The sequence below is a fragment of the Bactrocera tryoni genome, chromosome 4 (genome assembly GCF_016617805.1).
Source record: "Bactrocera tryoni isolate S06 chromosome 4, CSIRO_BtryS06_freeze2, whole genome shotgun sequence".
Lineage (NCBI taxonomy): Eukaryota > Metazoa > Arthropoda > Insecta > Diptera > Tephritidae > Bactrocera > Bactrocera tryoni.
In genome coordinates this window covers 42,430,164-42,447,845 of record NC_052502.1, presented here as the reverse complement: position 1 = coordinate 42,447,845, position 17,682 = coordinate 42,430,164, and the positions used below count along the sequence as shown (strand labels likewise).

Here is a 17,682-nt window from a genome sequence, read left to right as displayed (position 1 = left end):
AACACTCGTTCGACATGCTTTTGGACCGTGCAAAAAGCTGTATTGAAGCAGAAGTAGACTATTTTGAAAAAAAATAAATTGATTTTGCCGGAAAACAACCATTTATTCTGTTTTTGTTTTAAGTCCTGTTTTACTTTGGAACACTCCTTTTATATGTATATAAGACCACAAAATCTAACTTTTTAAAAATTTTAGGAGATTGGACAAGGACACTTTTGAATTCCTTTGATTTATACAGCAATTATCGCTTCTCTATTGGGAGCAGTTTAAAATATTATCTTTTAACAGCTTTGTGGAAAATCACTTTTTAACAGAAACAAAAAATGGAATCAACAAGCATTATGAGCTTAATCCACTCGATAAAAATATTGCGGTGCGTGCAGTCGCTGGGTTTTACTTGCCGTTATGACATTATTCAAATAAATTCAATTTAATCTTGTAAGCAAATCTGGTTTATTGCGGCATATGTGTAATTGGAAAGACAACAAAGATAAGCCAACAGTTATACGAGTACATAATGTCAACAATAAAATGGCAGTAAACGAAGCAACTGATTGAATGCTAATTGAGTGTAAACTGCAGATTAAATAAGAGATAGTTAACATGGCAATTTATTGCAACTCAAATAACGGCATTAAATGCAAATAAAACATAAACCAACAAGTGATTCTAAATGATACATACATATGTATGCATGTATGAGCTATGATGACCAGCACACGTTGACTTACTGGAATGTCAATATTTTTGCATATATGTACATACATATAAGTAAATACATATGTAGTTGTTAGTAGCCACTAAAACTTTAATATAATATATACTTGTAATGGACGGAAATGAATTAATATAAAATTGTATTGTTCAGAAACAATGCATTCAAGGCTAACTAAGGAATGCCCAACTAGGCTTTCAACCACATCGCCCTCAGCTGCCTTCGTGCGTTCATCTACTGGTTAGCGGGTTGGAAGGGTGTTTACCAGCGCTGGGTTACCAATTTTTTTTGCAAGATATTTTTGGCCCCAAATGAATCACAAGAGGTCTACTGAGGCATAAACATCTAGGAGCTCACTGTTTTAGACATTTCATTGAGCTGGAGATCAATAAAACGCTTAAACAGATTTATATTTGCCTCAAGTCGCTTTGTCGACACGTTTGAGCTGATTTTAAGAACTCTACTTGTATCTGTATACTTTTGTATCACCAATCACGGCAGATTTCGTTGGTAAATTAGAGGCTTTGCTCAATGAGGTTCCGCGTTATATCGTCATGTGTGTCGATGTGGGTCACCCGTCAAACCATTTCAACACGACTACATGTGCTGGGAATGCTTGAGAAACAAGGAACTTGGCTTCCTCTTGAACTCAATATAAGGAGAGGCATGAACAGTGATGCTGCTGTATGACAACGCTCGGCCTCACGTTGTCAAACCCGTTAAAACCTACCTGGAAATGCTTAAATTGGAAGTTTTACCTTACCCGCCAGATTCCCTAGCACCGTCCGGCTATTATATTTATCGTTCGATGGCACATGGTTTAGAAATCCTCAACCGGATAAACGAAGAAGGGCCAAATAGACCTTGCTTTCACTTACAACGCTCACTTAAAGTTCAAAAAAATCTTCGCAAGCTTTGAAATACTCGACATTTGAAAAATTACAGTCAATGGAATTACATTTTTTGTAAAAAGAATTTAATAAGACGATACAAAATTTTTTAGTAATTTTTTCGTGGTTTGGTTCGTTAAAATATATTTGAAAATTGTACTCAAATCATGAGTCGCTGTATGCGACCGGGCCCTATCACTAGCAATGGTTACTTAAATTTTCTGCGCGAATTCAGAAAGAAATGCTGTGGTATGTCGGCAGTGGAGACAGTGCGACAAGGGGCGAAGGCTTGGAATCGACTCTCCTGCTCACAGAAAGCCAAATATCGGGCAATGGTATGTAAACAAATGAACTAACCATTCAACTAACTACGATTCAAATTAAACAAAATCTTTGTGTACAGGCTTGCAGAAGACCTCGGCGCAAGAAGCGTCGCAGCTGTCGTCCTAAGCGCAGACGCCGCTCATGTCGGCCCAAACGACGAAAGCGCCGTAGTTGTCGGCCAAAGAGACGTAAACGTTCTGGCTGCCGCAGAAAGCGACGACCAAAGCGTCGTCGTAGTTGTCGCCGTCGATCGCGACCACGCAGACGTAGATGTGGTGGTAGAAGACGCAAACGTTGCATGAAACCAGGTCCAGTGACAGCGAATGCTTATTTGAATTTCTTACGCGCCTACAGACGTAAACATTGTGGACTCAGCCCTCAGGAGACGGTGCAAAAGGGCGCACGTAGATGGTGCTCATTGTCGCCGGAATGTAAACGGCGTTACATGCGACAGGTACTTAAAATGCTAATAGTTGCAAATCAATACCAAATATTTCATACAAAATATTTCTCATTTCAACAGGCTTGTAAAATGTCGAAGAGCAAGCGCAAGAAGAGGAGCGCCATTTGCCGCTCGTTCCGAAAGAAGAGGCGGTGTTAAAATCTATAAGTGAAGTTATTTAATGTCTGTCCAATAAATTGTTAATGTGGAACTATACTATTTTCTGAATAAAAATGTGTAAATTTATAGTGTGTAGAATACAGATAAGCCGGTAATTTTTTATTAATTCTCACTTATCTTAACCGTTACTTTTGTCGTTATAAGTCGTTTGGCGCCAGTTATCTATTTCTCCAAACAAAGCAGCTAAGAAGATGCACTTCACGCTTTTAAGCTTTTCATTTTATTTGTTTTTTCCTTTCGTGTCTACTTTTTATCGAAATCGAGTTGTCATTTGTCTCTCGAATTCTCTGCGAAAATTTGCACCCCCTAAGAGGCATAACCGCTAAAGTCGATCTAAAGCATCAGCTGTTGCAGGAGCATAAAGCTGTTATGAGCGCGAAGTTCTTCAAATGCGTTATGGAATTAAGAGTAAAGGGGTAAGTCAATCTCGAGGGCGAGTTTCGGTAAAAAATTCGAATTGTTTCTAAAAATGATTTTTTTGATTTGTTTACAATCAAACTTTTGCCTTTCGACAGGTAAATTTACAAAAAAAAACCAAAAAAAAAAAAGGCAATGAACTTATCCGAAGAAGAGGCTACACAAATAAATAGATAATTATAGACCAAATCAGATCAATATTTCCCAAAGTCATCTCTTATACATACATATTGGTCAATAAGTGAGTTAGTTTTATAAAATTCACAGAATTTGTTTTTCTAGTCTAACGCTGAAGTAGCAAAAATGAAGTAGTGAGTCATTTATATATTATTCTTAAAAGTGAGGAAAGTTCTCTGAACGCCATACACTTGGGAATGCCCGGAATTTCTTTTTTTACATATGGCTCAAGCATCTTACGACTTCCGGTCTCAGACCAAGTATCCAATAAATGGCCAAAAAACTCTGTTGGAAGGCCAACTAAAATGTGTGCTGGGTTTCGGACCCGCCACGTAAAAAACACCGCCAATGAAATGTTCAAAACAGGCTCGCATGAAAGACTCCTATTTGATGACTACCCCTACAAACGTGTTAAAGATTATGATTTAAGGACATGCACCTTAATTGAGAAGGTGCCGCTGTTCAGCTGGTTGATGTCCCCGTAAGGGTAAAGGATGATGGTGCGATGGACGGGACAAGGACTAAGACGAGACACACACCACCTCTTCGTCGATTTTAAAGCCGCCTTCGACAGCACGAAAATTAACTGCCTCTATGCCGCTGTGTCTAAACTAGGTATCCTCGCAAACTATGTAATAATACGGCTGTGTAAACTAACGTTGAGTAATACTAAAAGCTCCGTCATGATCGTGAAAGACTACTCCGAGACAAGAGGACAAGACGAAATATCTTCTGTCATAAAAAAAACAGTCGTCGTACTCGCGACTTGATGCCCACTTCGCTGTTGACAGTCGAAACTTCGAAGTCGTACATAATATTGTCTATCTTGGAACCAGCATTAACACCAACAACAATGCCATCCCCGAAATATAACGCATAATAAATCTTGCCAACAGTCTTACTTCAGACTGAGTAGGCAATTAAAAAATATAGTCCTCTCTCGACAAACAAAGACCAAACTCTATAAGTTACTCATTATACCGGTCCTGCTTTATGGTGCAGAGGCATAGACGATGACAACATCCAAAGAGTCGGTGTTACGAGTTTTCGAGCGAAAGTTCTGCAGAGGATTTATGGTTCTTTGTGCATTCGCAACCGCGAATACCGCAATCTAGGGAACGATGAGCTGTACGACGACGAAATTGACATATGTAGTTCAGCGAGTTAAGAGACAGCGGCTACGCTATTTAGGTCACGTAGTACAAATGGACGAAAACACTCCAGCTCTGAAGGTATTCAACGCAGTACCCGCCGGGGTAAGCAGAGGAAGAGGAAGACCTCCACTTCGTTGGAAGGACCAGGTGGAGAAGGACCTGGCTACGTTTGGAATATCCAATTCGCGCCACGTAGCGAAAATAAGAAACGACTGGCGCGCAGTTGTTAACTCGGCTATAACCGCGTATGTACTAACTTTCATAATGTCCTTGCACTTTTTTAATCCTTGCAAACTATTTATTGCGGCAACTTCAACGGAATACGAATAAATAAAGTTTTACTGCACCCTTGAGGAAATTATGAGGCAATCAGTGGAAATCGTTGTCGTAATATCTTTTAATGCATAATAACTAGCAACTTCTGCTAATTCGAAACATGTGCACCTACTTATTGACACCAAAAAGTATAACCTTTCACCTTTACATGTACATACAAAAATTAGAAAGAAGCGAATGGCAGTTACTCCCAAAAACAAATCCACAACTTTTGGCATTTCCCGGAAAGGCATTATACAAATATTAAATAATATCTATGTAAGTCGGCAGAGGCGGGACTTAAGCTTATCGACATACATATGTATATAAATATACATATACTGCTATGTTGTCTAGAAAGTGGGAATACATACATATGAGAGAGTTAACAGTTAGATAAATACCACCAATTTCAGCAAAGTGATGACTCAAACGTGGTCAAATAATCCGGTGAAACTTTCGACGCAGGAAATGTCTACTTATTTTTACAGACATATGTATGCATATATATTTATTTGTGTTTATTTGTATATATGTACAGCATACGTAACATACATCTATAATCCATACCATAAATAATACAAGCTACAATGCTTCGCTATAATGGCGTTGAAAATATGTAGTGTGTTATGCAATAAAGTTTAGCTTTCATAGTGGCGCATCTATAACATTTCTATACATCAAAATTGCTAGAGGAAGTGAAATTGAAGGCAATCGAAACGGATTTGCGTGCAGGATTTCGCTTACGTCAACAGCTGAAATAGCAAAGAAGGATTAGAAGAGATTAGTTGATGGGATTTCCGACGCATAGTTTTACAAAATTTAAGGCAAAGCAGTTGGCATGCAATAATCTCACATCTATTTTTAGGGTTTACTGAGAAATAGTGAAATTTTATCAAAAAGTAAGGTAAAGCTTGAACTATTCTGATAGGTGATTGAGATAATTTCCCAAGATCTTCGTGCAATCAAAACTTCCGGGCAACATAAAGACTAAATATTATTTAATAGCAGTTGATCCACGGCAGAAAATAGGAAATCTCTGGCTATATTTTCATTATGAAATATGATTCTATGAATAACATCCATCAGCCGTTCAGAGCCTATATAACACTCGACTCCATTTCGTTCAATTTATAATGCAGTCGACAGATAATTAGAATTGTAATAAATTTAGTTTAATTAATATTTAAAGGAAATTTTTTTGGGATTAAATGATGCTTCAAGAAAATATATTTTACTAAGTTGGTATGACTGTCCTTAATTACTATGCCAAATTTGAGCGCGATCTGTCCACTAGTTTGCCTACAGCGGCTGCTTAAGTAGGTACACCTCACTAGTGCGTTACGACTTTGACAACGGATAAAAATATTAAACAAAGAATTTATCTCAAATTTTTATTTCTAACCAAATTGAGTACCGTAATCAGGTCTCTGTGGAGATGCTTCATGGTGCGAATTCCGATGCCACATTCATGGAGAGCTTTTTTAATGCCGACGAGGCATGGGTTTATGAGCTTGACATGCAAACAAGTCAAACATCATTGGAATGGAGGAAAAAAAGGAGCCGAAACCAAAAAAAACCACACCAGAGCCGCTAAAAATCAAAATGATGCTCATTGTGCTTTTTCGATATTCGTGGTTTGGTGTATCATGAATTTGTTTCGGAGGGACAGACAGTCAATAAGGAGTACTATTTGGCCGTATCGAGACGTTTGCGTGAGAAAATTTGTCGAATGCGGAAGAACAATTCATGGACTTTACGCGATGATAATGCAACATCAAATCGAGCCACGATTGTGACCGAATTGAAAGTCAAAGACGCAATGAATACCATCGATTAACAACCGTACTCATCACATTTGGCTCCGTGTGAATTTCCTTTGTTCCCCAAACTGAAATTGCCGCTCCGTGGAACCCGTTTTCAGTCGATCGAAGAGATAAAACGAAATTCGTTGAAGGAGTTGAAGGCCATTCCAAAAAGTATTAATGGAATGTGTCTTGAGAACTGGAAAAATCGTTGGCGTAAGTGTATTAACTACATCTGGTGGGGATTACCTTGAAGGCGACAAAATAAATTTTGATGAATAATTAAATGTCTTGCGTTTTATTTACAATTTTAGAGATAATCTTTTCCTGATAGTTGTATATCTGTATGCTACAAATAGGTTGAGTCGGGTCAATACTTCTCTTAGCCCGGATATACCTAATATATGTACATAAAGATTTTCCAACTTCAATTATGTAAGTTATCACAATAAAATTGAGGGTGTGAGTTTTTTTTATAACGGTGTCGTAACACTTCCTTACTTGTTGATGATAATTATTTCATTTAAAGCTTTTTTGAGAATAAGAGCTTGGTTTGTATTAGTATGGTCCGAAATAACTATACTCAATTCAATAGGTGCTAAGCACGCTCATACTCAAAACATTTCTTCTTTTCATTCTGAATATTTTACTAACTAAAAACAACAGTTAGATAGGCTTTGCCTACATTTATTATCTTGTGAAATGTAAATTCATACTTGTTTCAGGTAAGAAATGAAAGATGCTTGAATACATTTTTTTACATTTCCTGTTATGAGAGTTTGAAATTAGTTTTGCATCATCTCGCAATTTATTCCAGCGTATTCAAGTTTCCAAGCTGAATAGATACTTATGCGCTCAAGTGGCAGCTGCGATTCATGATTTTCATTTCCATTATTTGAAACAAAGTAAATACAAGTTGGCGTATATGCAAAGAACATGTATGTTTGTATATGTATTATATACTGGGGATATAGTATAACTAAACATAAATGTAAGTACATATACTATATTTCATTGTAGCGTCCCAGCTGCATCACATTCACAAGCCACGAAGATGAATTGCGTTGAATTTGCATTGAAGGTATGCCAATTATAATACATATATTCCTACCTATTCATACCTGTATATGTGTTAGAAGTCTCTCTATGCATATCCTACTACCTGTACTAAAGAGGCGGACAAGGAATAAAAGTGTTTTACTAGCTTTGGCTGTAGACACCGTTTTATTCAACTACAACTACAGCAAACACTCAATGGTCAACTAAAACGCAAAAGCTTTCGCCGAACCTTGGGAAAAAGAAGTAGGAAAGTGCTTGCATAAATTTGTATATAAAGAGTCCCAAGAGCAGGAATGACGTAAGTAACATATTTTTCGAAATAAAATGTTTAAATTATAATTGAGTTAATGCTTCAAACACAACATAGTGAAACAGGGCAGCTCTAATTTTCCTAATTTGAGAGATATTAAAGAGAAGCATTATTCTTACTCGCGATATTCCATTTTCGATACCATTCTTGTAGTTACATTTGTGTTTTGTCGGTTGCCTGTAACATTTAAAACTAATCGAGACAGATATAGAGTTCTATATATAAACTGATCGGAGTAAAAAGTCGAATTGGTTTCTGTATGTCTGTTTCTCCATTCAACTTTATTAAACTCTTGCTACACAGGTCTTTCTGATATTCAAGATATATGTTTTAGACTACTAGCAGCATGATTATAAAATGCTATTAATCGAAAATATATGAAAGAACTAGAAAAAAAATAATATAGAAACCCAAATTTGGTACTGAGGTTCGCCTTTGAGAAGAGAAGCTGTAGTGTGAATGATTACTAAAGTGTGCGGGGCTCCGCCTCTAGTTTACGTATCCCATAAACCACTGAATGTATATAAACTAAGCTTGCTGAAATAATTTCCCGCCAACCTTCTAACTTTGACACGTTATTTTGAAGTTCAGTTCTAATAACGAAACATACGTATTCTATTTTTAGGGCTTCCTTCATAGAATCGATCGGAGCTTTTAGCCTATGTGTCATCGAAGGATAAACATAGTTTCCTTATATTGGAGTCAGGACGTAATGCGGCACCGATTTTGTACTTAAGACAAACAAAACTGTTATACTCTTTTCACTCTTTTAAAATTTGATCCAAGTAGAGGTACTTTTTTCAACAGCCTTTTTTGACAGATCTCACGTGAGTCGTGTCAAGCTATCATATTATTTATATCCAGTATTCGCAATATTGGATAATATCCGACTGAATACATAACGTCCCGCACACAGTGAAAAAATATAATAGTCGTAGCTGAGAGTGTACCCGAATATCTTGGAGATTCGATACGGCGCCGTTCGCAGCAACTTTGCGCATTTTACATCAAGATCTTAATTATTCTGGTCTAGAAGCATGAATTTCTGGTAATTTTTAAAGTGTCGTAAGAAAAGGCAATTAATATTTTTACTATCCATTTTTTTATTAGTTATTTGTTAATTTTAGAAGAGTACAGAAAAATGTTAAAAACTAAAAAAAGTAAAAAATTTCAAAAATTATGAGCTGACGAAGTGGAGGGTCTCTAAAAATGTCCACGTGACCATACCCATGATTTCAATCCTCCTAGTTATCTGAAACCAAAAAAAAAAAGATTGTTAATCTAGAATAATGTCGCAATGGCCCTAACTACGGAAAAGTGGGAAAAAATTGTTTCCACAAAATGGCTACGCCTGAAAAAAAAGTTTTTTGGATCACTATTTCTGACTATTTCGAATTTTTTAAAAATAATAAAAATAAAAAATTGGGGATGGGGCTAGTTCCAACCATAGACAAGCCCTGAGAAATCGTGGGTATCGTTCCGAAAATATCAGTTTTGAGAAAAACGCGTTTAAAGTTTCGCGTAATGTCTTTTGTTCGATTAGTTCCGGCCGAACCATTTTGGATGCCGGATCAGAAAAATGCCTATATCTCCGAAAATAATTTGAATTTTGAAAAATCCTCTTGTACACATATTCTTGAGTATATAAAAAAAAGTTCGATATTTTTAAATTTTTAGACCAGAATACCCCCTTAAATTGAAAGTTTACAAAATATAGCTTAAGCAAGAATTGACCTTCCCCAGCGACATCGCTTCGCTTGATGGTCTCTTGTAAAGTTCCGAGAAGATCCGACGTTTTCGATTCAAATTTTGTTCAGCGATGAGGGCCATTTTTGGCTCAATGGGTATGTAAACAAGCAAAATTGCCGCATTTTGGGCGAAGAGCAACGCCACGATTTGATTTGGTTTGTGGGCCGGTGGAATAATCGGTCCATATTTCTTCACAAATGATATCGATGAGAACAGAACCGGCAATGATAACCGTCATCGCGCAATCATAAGCAATCATATGATGCCTAAAATTGAATCTCCTGATCTCGGCGACATTTGGTTTAAATAAGACGGGGACACTTCCCACACATCGCATCAGTCAATGAATTTATTGAGATAAAACTTCGTTGAACGGATAATTTCACGTTTTGAGCCGATGAATTGGCCACCAAAATCGTGTGATATTACACCGTTAGACTTTTTCATGTGGGACTATTTAAAATCGTTAGTTTATCTCGCTTCGGTTCAGGCATTGGAGCGTTCGAGTCTCATTCGTCAGTTACCAATCGAAATGCTTGAACGAGTCATTCAAAATTGGGCCATAAGAGACTTAGACGCGGTCAACATTTGTAAGAGATAATCTTTTAAAAATAAATGCCAAAAAATGTGCTTTCGTATAAGAATAAACATTCCTCTTTAAATTTTGAGTTTCTGCATTTTTTATTTGAAAGAGTAGGGCACCTCGAAATGGATCACCCGTTATATCGTTATAGCAAGTTTGTCAAAGAAATTCAAACTCAATTCTTATTCATAATTTTTTTAGGCATCTCGCGACAGCGTCAAAAGTGTCTAACCGGCTGTGAAATTGGCTTAAATGTTATACAGCTGCTACAATGTTTGTATGTGTACGTTTCTGAGGTATATATATAACAGATCAAATTATATCACAAGCAAGAAAAGTTTTCTTAAAACTTTGGCGAAATAATACTTAGCCGTCTGCCGTTGCTTGTGTAAATTGGTATTTTTAAAGATTAGAGGATAGCTGACAAGTTGTCAAAATAAACATTTACGTTCAATATACTTTGACGGATTACTAAGAAAAGATCTTCATTGAAAAAACGTCCAAAAATCGAGAATTTATAGTACTGGACTGTCAAGTTAGCTTCAGCGATAAGAAAAGTCATTGTTGGATACTTGGCGTAAGCTTTCGACCATTCTTTTAAAATTGAATACAAAAGTTTGGTCGAGTTTAGACAGATTATGTTAAAGAATTTGCAGAAATATTTGACTAACGGAATGGCTTTCATAAATGAAATATTAAATTTTAGCAATTTCATTAATTTTTCCGCATTTCATTTATTATGAAAGGAATGTCTACACTCCAAAACACCCTATACATGACAGAATATGTGTGTTGACACAAGCACATTGGGTATTGATGCATATATTTGAGTAAACATTGCTGGCGATTTCAAAGCGTAGAGTTCGTCAACGCAGTCAATTGAAGCTGTCACGCGTCAAATGTTGTCAAAGTCTGCTTTCTCATCATAATAACTGTATGAAAGTTCACAACATATACGCGCAGACTGCATTTCCGAAGACTGTGGATACACAGAAGTATGCTTCGCATGGTTTCCTAAGCAGTAATTAAAAAAATTAATTAAAGTTTCCGTCTTGGCAAGAACTTGCTCGTTGTTGCAAGTTATGTAATAACGACCAGGAACGATGAAAACCAAATAGAGCAAACGGACGACCTTGAAATGACTGTGGTTTATAGTTAAGATTAAGTATAGTTTTATATATATTTATGGCTTAGTATGTGTAGACATCTTTATAATCCTAATCACTTTGATATATAAAATATATAACTTGTTTATTTCTAGGTCTCACAGATGGCCTTTAGGTAAACAAACCGTTATGTTCTGTACGAAATGTTGCAAGCGTATAAAAACAGCAATCGTACCACCCTGTATTAAAGCGGAAGTCTACTCACATTTGGTACACGTACAATTTCTGTGCTGGGTATTTTTATCTGAATGATTAACGACTATTTTATAGGCAATCATTAGCTGTTTTTAATATGCTACATCAATGAAAAAAATTTAACCTCACTGAAGCGGGTAATAATTTTTATAACAGTATTAAGTTCTCACAGCAGTTCGATTTTAAATTGTCTAATAAATATGTGCTCATTTGTTTGTTAGCAAAAAAATGCTTAACTTTTTATATGAGTCATTAAACAGTTTCAATTAGACAGAAGTACTTTTCGCCACACTTTTATTATGTACGAGTCCGGCACGATAAGTACTTAGATTCATATACCAATTGTGCTATTGCAGTAATATCGTGAAGTAAGTACATACGTTCTCGTAGATGGCTGCTGTCGAATTTTCAGCCGAACCATAGACCCACTAAAATATCAAAGACCAAGGAACAGTCGAAATAGTGGGCTTTACTAAAAGTATATCATACCGGTCGGAAAGGTATTACCTACCATCTTCTGAATTTACAAACTTTGACTACTAGCAGAAGGACGAAGGAGTCACAGGGCTTTATTCTGCTAAATTATTTAACCAATTCAATGCCGACTAGTACTTTATAGACCTCCAGAAAACGTTTTTTCATACGAAATAAAAGTTGTGTATGGAGCTAAAATTAGACTATACTTAAAAATTCTTTCTTTCTGAGATATCGATATGTAACTTTTACACGTTTTTTCCTCAATAAGCTGCTTATTTGTCGGTACCGCCGATATCAGGTCATACAGATGCCATAGAAACTGCCCGAGCAAAATCAGGTACTTGCTTAAAAGCTTTTTTACTTGCGAAGGTTATTAAAATTCGGTACAAACGCAGTTAACATATAATATTTTCTTGCTATTTTGTAATTTAAGTATTAATCGGATCGCCCTCGCAAATATATCCATGAGGAAACTAACTGTAAACGACACTTCCACTTTTAATGTGTATGTATGAGCCTATGAAGCCTGTTTGCTTCTGACTCTAATTAGTTTACATCTGTAAGAAAGTATATATTGCACATAGAAAATATTGCTCTTGTAGAAAAATTAAAGAAATACACGAATAACTTTATGTATTGAAGCAATTCGTCTTGGTAAACTTAGAAAGAGAGTGAGGGTCACTGCACTCAGCTGTGTTCGAAATAATAACTCAAAGAGTTGACTTTAAATACTTTTATGTTTTTAATAAAATCTAGCTTTTAGAAAGCATAAGTCATTCAAAGTCATTTTACATACTTTAAATTGTGAAGTCTAAAAACCAATAGTCAAAGGTATTTTTCCAAAGACTACATTGTCGTTGAACAAAATTCTGGATTTTTGCTGGGTTTTATCTAAGAATTTCTCACACAGATTCTCTATCATCTTAACGCCACGCACCTATAGTAAATATAGAAGTATGAACCGAAACGATACCCTGGCTAACGTTCTATTGTGTTTCGGGTCGTTACCGATTTTACCGACAAATCAAGATTCAAAGATCATACACAAGGAGATGATTCATAATAAAATCAGTAAGACGTACTTGTCTCTAATAGAATGTTTAATAAATCACATCTCTTGTGATGCCATACATCCTAGAAAAAAAAAAAGACGAGATTTTAAAACGAAATAAAACACTTAAATTTGGTGAAAATAGGTTCCTTTTTTGGTTATACAGCTAATTTTATGCCATTTATGATTTGAACAAAATGCCGTTCAACCACGGCTTTGCATACCTCCATCCGTTTACGACAATTTTCGATGACCTGTTGCGGCACTTCGGCTATAGTACGCTGAATTTTGTCTTCGAGCTCCTCGAAAGTTACTAGTAGATTGCGGTAAACCTTTGATGGAGAAAATAATCTAGAGGCGTTAAATCCCATAATCTCTGCGGCCATTTGAATGGACCATTTCTCGAAATTAACGGGTCGCCAAACTTTGCACGTAACGTATCCATGTTTAGACGTGAAAAATGAGGCGACACACCGTTTTGTTGGTAATAGAGATCGTCCTCGTAGATTTCGCCAAATTCGGGAGAAAAATGTGTAAACACCGTGTATAACCTGCGCTGTTAACGGCAACGACATTTCTTGTTTCATTTGGAAAAGAATAAAGCACGATGATGCCGTCATACTACAATCCGAACCAAACGGTTAATTTTTGGGAATGAAGCTGTGTTTTCTGAATCATGGCAAGATTTGATTCAGCCCAATAGTGACAATTTTGTTTATTCGTAAAACCATTACGCCAGACATGGGCGTTCTCTGAGACGATGATTTTTTTCGAAAGCGTGAAGCATTTCCAAGCGTTGTACCAAAGAGAGAAGAGCAACTAAGACATAGGTGTAAGGAAAGACGATGTCACGGCCATAAAAGTTTCAGTTAGTTTTGTCAATTCGACCTTAAGAAACTCATGGAAACTTTTGCCAAAAACTCTGATAGTTTTATCTAGTAGCTAACACATGATCTTTAGGTATTGTCATATATATTTTATACAAGGTTTCTATAGATAGCAAGAACTATCATTGATCCTTACATGCATGTGAACTGCTCATATTTAATACTTTCTTAAATATATTTTTAAGTAATTAATCGAAGGAATAAGCAAAATAAGACTTCTTGACGTTTTCTCAAAAAAAAAATAAATCGATTTTTTATCAAAATTTCGACATTAAATTGTTTATAAAAAACAATATTTATCGGTGATAAAATTCGATTAATTACAAAAAATATATATTGAAGAAGCGCGTGTTAAAATTTGAGACTAATCGGCTTAGCCGTTTTCAAGTAATGTTGGTCACCGCCTTTGAAAACACCATTTTGAGAAAAAAAGTTTGCCTTTGTAGTCCGAAGCACTCTGAAACGCCTTTTCAATTTTGCATGTAACTTTGAAAATATTCACCGGTACGATATAAAATTTTCTGTGTGTATTTTTAAGTATATGTATATTTGTAACATTAAGAATACAAAATAAAAAACATCGATTTTTCGAAAATTCTAACTGTATATAATCCCTTAATCATGTGTACAGAAACTATAGTTTCAGCCTAAGAAGGTTAAGCATCGTGAGGCTTCGTTAAACTGTTTTAGTTAGTAATAGGATCGTAGCAGGAAATTGTACATTGCATTATACAAGGTCTGTCGCAAAAGAAACAGGACTGTTAAAAAAACAACAAAAAATTAATATTTTTCAAAAGTTATATTTTTTATTCAAAGTAGTTTCCTTGTGCTTCAATACAGCGTTTAGCCCGGTCAATTAGCATTTCAAATGAGTGTTTAAGGTCATTTTTCGGAATGCCCTTGAGAATATCGGTCGTCGCCTTTTGGATAGCTGAAATGTCCTGAAACCAGTGTCCTTTCATGGGCAAATGAAGTTTTCCAAATAGGTAAAAATCACAGGGTGCCAGATCAGGTGAGTAGGGTGAGTGATTAATGGTTAATATGGAGTTTTCTGTCAAAAAATTAGTGACAAGCGTCGACCGATGACACGGCGCATTATCGTGCAACAGGCGCCAGGACCCTGCCTCACGGTATTGTGGTCGAGCACGACGAATGCGTGACAAAAGACGCTTCATAACACCATGTAAAACACAGCATTAATCGTTTGGCCAGGTGGGACGAACTCTCGGTGTACAATACCCTCGGAATCGTGAAAACAAATCAGCATTGTCTTTATTTTTGACTTCTGAAGACGACCGACTTCTGATCGTCACAGAGGTCCTCACGACCTTCTTGGAATCGCTTAAACCAATCATGCACATTACTACGGGATAGGCACTGATCACCATAAACTTTTTTCATCATTTGAAATGTTTCAGTAAACGTTTTCCAAAGTTTAAAACAAAATTTAATATTTGCTCTTTGCATTTTACGACCGATGACCAAAAGCTGCTGTCACTTTTTGATCGATAACATCAATTGTAGTTATCCAATTGTCTTAACATTTTTCCGAAATGTCAACAAGAGATCAACCTTTTTATTTCATATACCCACCAAAAGGTGGCGCCACCAGAAACAATTATATTTAAAAAGTTCTGTTTCTTTTGCGACAGACCTTGTATATAGCTCACAAATTCGAATGTTTTACTGATATTTACCACGATTCTTCTGGATTCAGCAACCACTACGCAGAAGCGAAGGCTGATTTGCCTACCATTGTAACAAATTTTGGTGTATAATTATTCAGCTTTATTCCAGAACTTTGCCGTCACTGCATACAAATTTGGTATATGGTATATAATAAAAACATATACTACATGTATACGTCCTATTTGGCATTGCGTACTATTGGCATGGTTTAGGGATTTCATAACGTTGAATGCCCAACTTACAATTCAGTTTGCAACAAAGCATACATTTCGCTTGCATTCCTTTGAAAGTACTTTGATGGTATACATATTGCCAGAGGCATCAATATACCCACCATATGTATGATACATATTTACATATGTAAAAGTAAACAAGGCCGAACGCATACACGTTTATTAAATTGGCGCATGTGTTTTGGCGAGTATTAGAAGGCAGCTTATTTATGCTTGGGCATTAGGGCGAACCATAAATATTATTTTTTTTGGGACTCACTTTTCAATTCTCTAAGGCTAAGTAAGTCTGTGTATGATTTGATATATAAATTTTGTATTTGAGATATACATATGTAGATAAAGGAGATTCTGTCAGGTTCTATAAAATTTAGCGACTGCAATGCTTTCAAGAGTTTTTGTGATATCTTTGACAATGTTAATAACTATTCTGGTATGGCGAGGAAAAAATTTAAATTTTTTGGTAGCATACACAACAGGAACTATCAATTATACTTTTGACTTAAGTGTTATTGCCACAGAGTTTGATAAATATAGTATATGCTGACATTTAGTGATTTGATAATATGTACATATTCCTGTATTTAAGGACCATTCTAATGTTCCATCGCTCAATTTGAGTGCAGGAATTTACATTTACCTAAAAATAAATAATTTCACAAAATCTGTACATACTATGTATATATGTAGACCATGTAGATGTGTAAGCGAGTGCCATTTGTTTTTACTATCAGCCACAAAGTCCTAACATCGTTAGCGCTAATGGAAGAATATAAAAACACCTTTGTGAAAATGTCTACATACATTATTAAAATTTCTCAGATATTTATGATTTATGCTAAATCAGCTCACAACTCAAGTTTACAAACATATTACATTTTTTTCATGTTGTTATACTATATGTACATTAGAGTGATTCAAAAAAAAAAATTTTTTTTTTTCGTTTCGTACTCTGAAAAATAGGTTCCTAGACACCTCTAAGAAAGCCTCTCCAAAAACCTTTTTCATAATGATTTTTTTCATTGAGTTATAAAATTCATAAGAAATAAAAAATTTTCCCAAAAATAATCAAACTTCAACCGTTAATATCTTTTAAACGGTTGGGTTTACGAAAAAATCATCATAGACCTTTTTTGTAGAGCATTCAATTTCCTACAAAATCCAAGGAACAAGATATTTTTTCAAGTAGTTGGAAGCGAGATATAAATTTTTCAATCTGATAATAAGAAAAAATAGAAAACTGTATGTAGGAGGACCTTCCCGTTACAATTAAAAACTCATGTTTGGAGAGGCTTTCTTAGAGGTGTCTAAGAACCTATTTTTCCAAGTACGAAAAGAAAAAAAAAATTTTTTTTTGAATCACTCTAGTGTACATACATATGTTTATAGGGGGTCTCCTGCAGGGATTAGCTTAATCCATTAAGAGCATCAAAAATCATCTGAATCTTTACTTATTTGCTTTATACCATGTCAATGACCTTAACAATAGTCAAGTAATTTATTCAAAAAAATCGAACTTTACAGTTATGTACCCCAGATGGGACTCGAACCCACAATCCCCGGCTTAGGAGGCCGGTGCCTTATCCATTGGGCCACTGGGGCAATATATAAGCACATAAGAACTGATTAGAGAAACGTTCAATATTTGCAAATATACATATATATTTCACTAAGATATATTTATGGATAAATGTTCATATATAAACTAAACAAGAGTAGGTGTATACAGTCAAAAGTATTCACCTGTATTTACACAGATGTTTTAAAGGAAATAATGGAAAGCGTATTTTCGGTTGTACGCGGTATTGCTGAAAGCACAACGGATGCCGCATAAGAGGTGGATACGAGTTGGCAGCCACAATTAATT

General features: G+C 35.7%; 2 protein-coding genes and 1 non-coding gene across 3 annotated transcripts in view; 1 reads left to right on the top strand and 2 right to left on the bottom strand.

Moving 5' to 3' along the window:
* LOC120774135 (otoferlin-like) overlaps window positions 1-17,682 on the bottom strand; it is a 129,042-nt gene that overhangs the window by 97,425 nt on the left and 13,935 nt on the right. The gene's annotated exons all lie outside the window — the stretch shown is intronic.
* LOC120774136 (protamine-like) lies at window positions 1,672-2,637 on the top strand. Its single transcript, XM_040103522.1, has 3 exons — window positions 1,672-1,940; window positions 2,009-2,383; window positions 2,453-2,637. Exons 1-3 carry the CDS (start codon window positions 1,773-1,775, stop codon window positions 2,528-2,530), a joined length of 621 nt encoding a protein of 206 aa, XP_039959456.1. The 5' UTR covers window positions 1,672-1,772; the 3' UTR covers window positions 2,531-2,637.
* Window positions 17,345-17,417, bottom strand: Trnar-ccu. Its single transcript has one exon. It is a non-coding gene; the product is annotated as a tRNA-Arg (tRNA).

Coding starts and splice junctions, on each gene's coding strand:
- LOC120774136 (XM_040103522.1), top strand. CDS start 1,773: ATGAGTCGCTGTATGCGACCGGGCCCTATCACTAGCAATGGTTACTTA. Junction 1,941..2,008: donor AAGCCAAATATCGGGCAATG/GTATGTAAACAA, acceptor CTTTGTGTACAG/GCTTGCAGAAGACCTCGGCG. Junction 2,384..2,452: donor AACGGCGTTACATGCGACAG/GTACTTAAAATG, acceptor TCATTTCAACAG/GCTTGTAAAATGTCGAAGAG.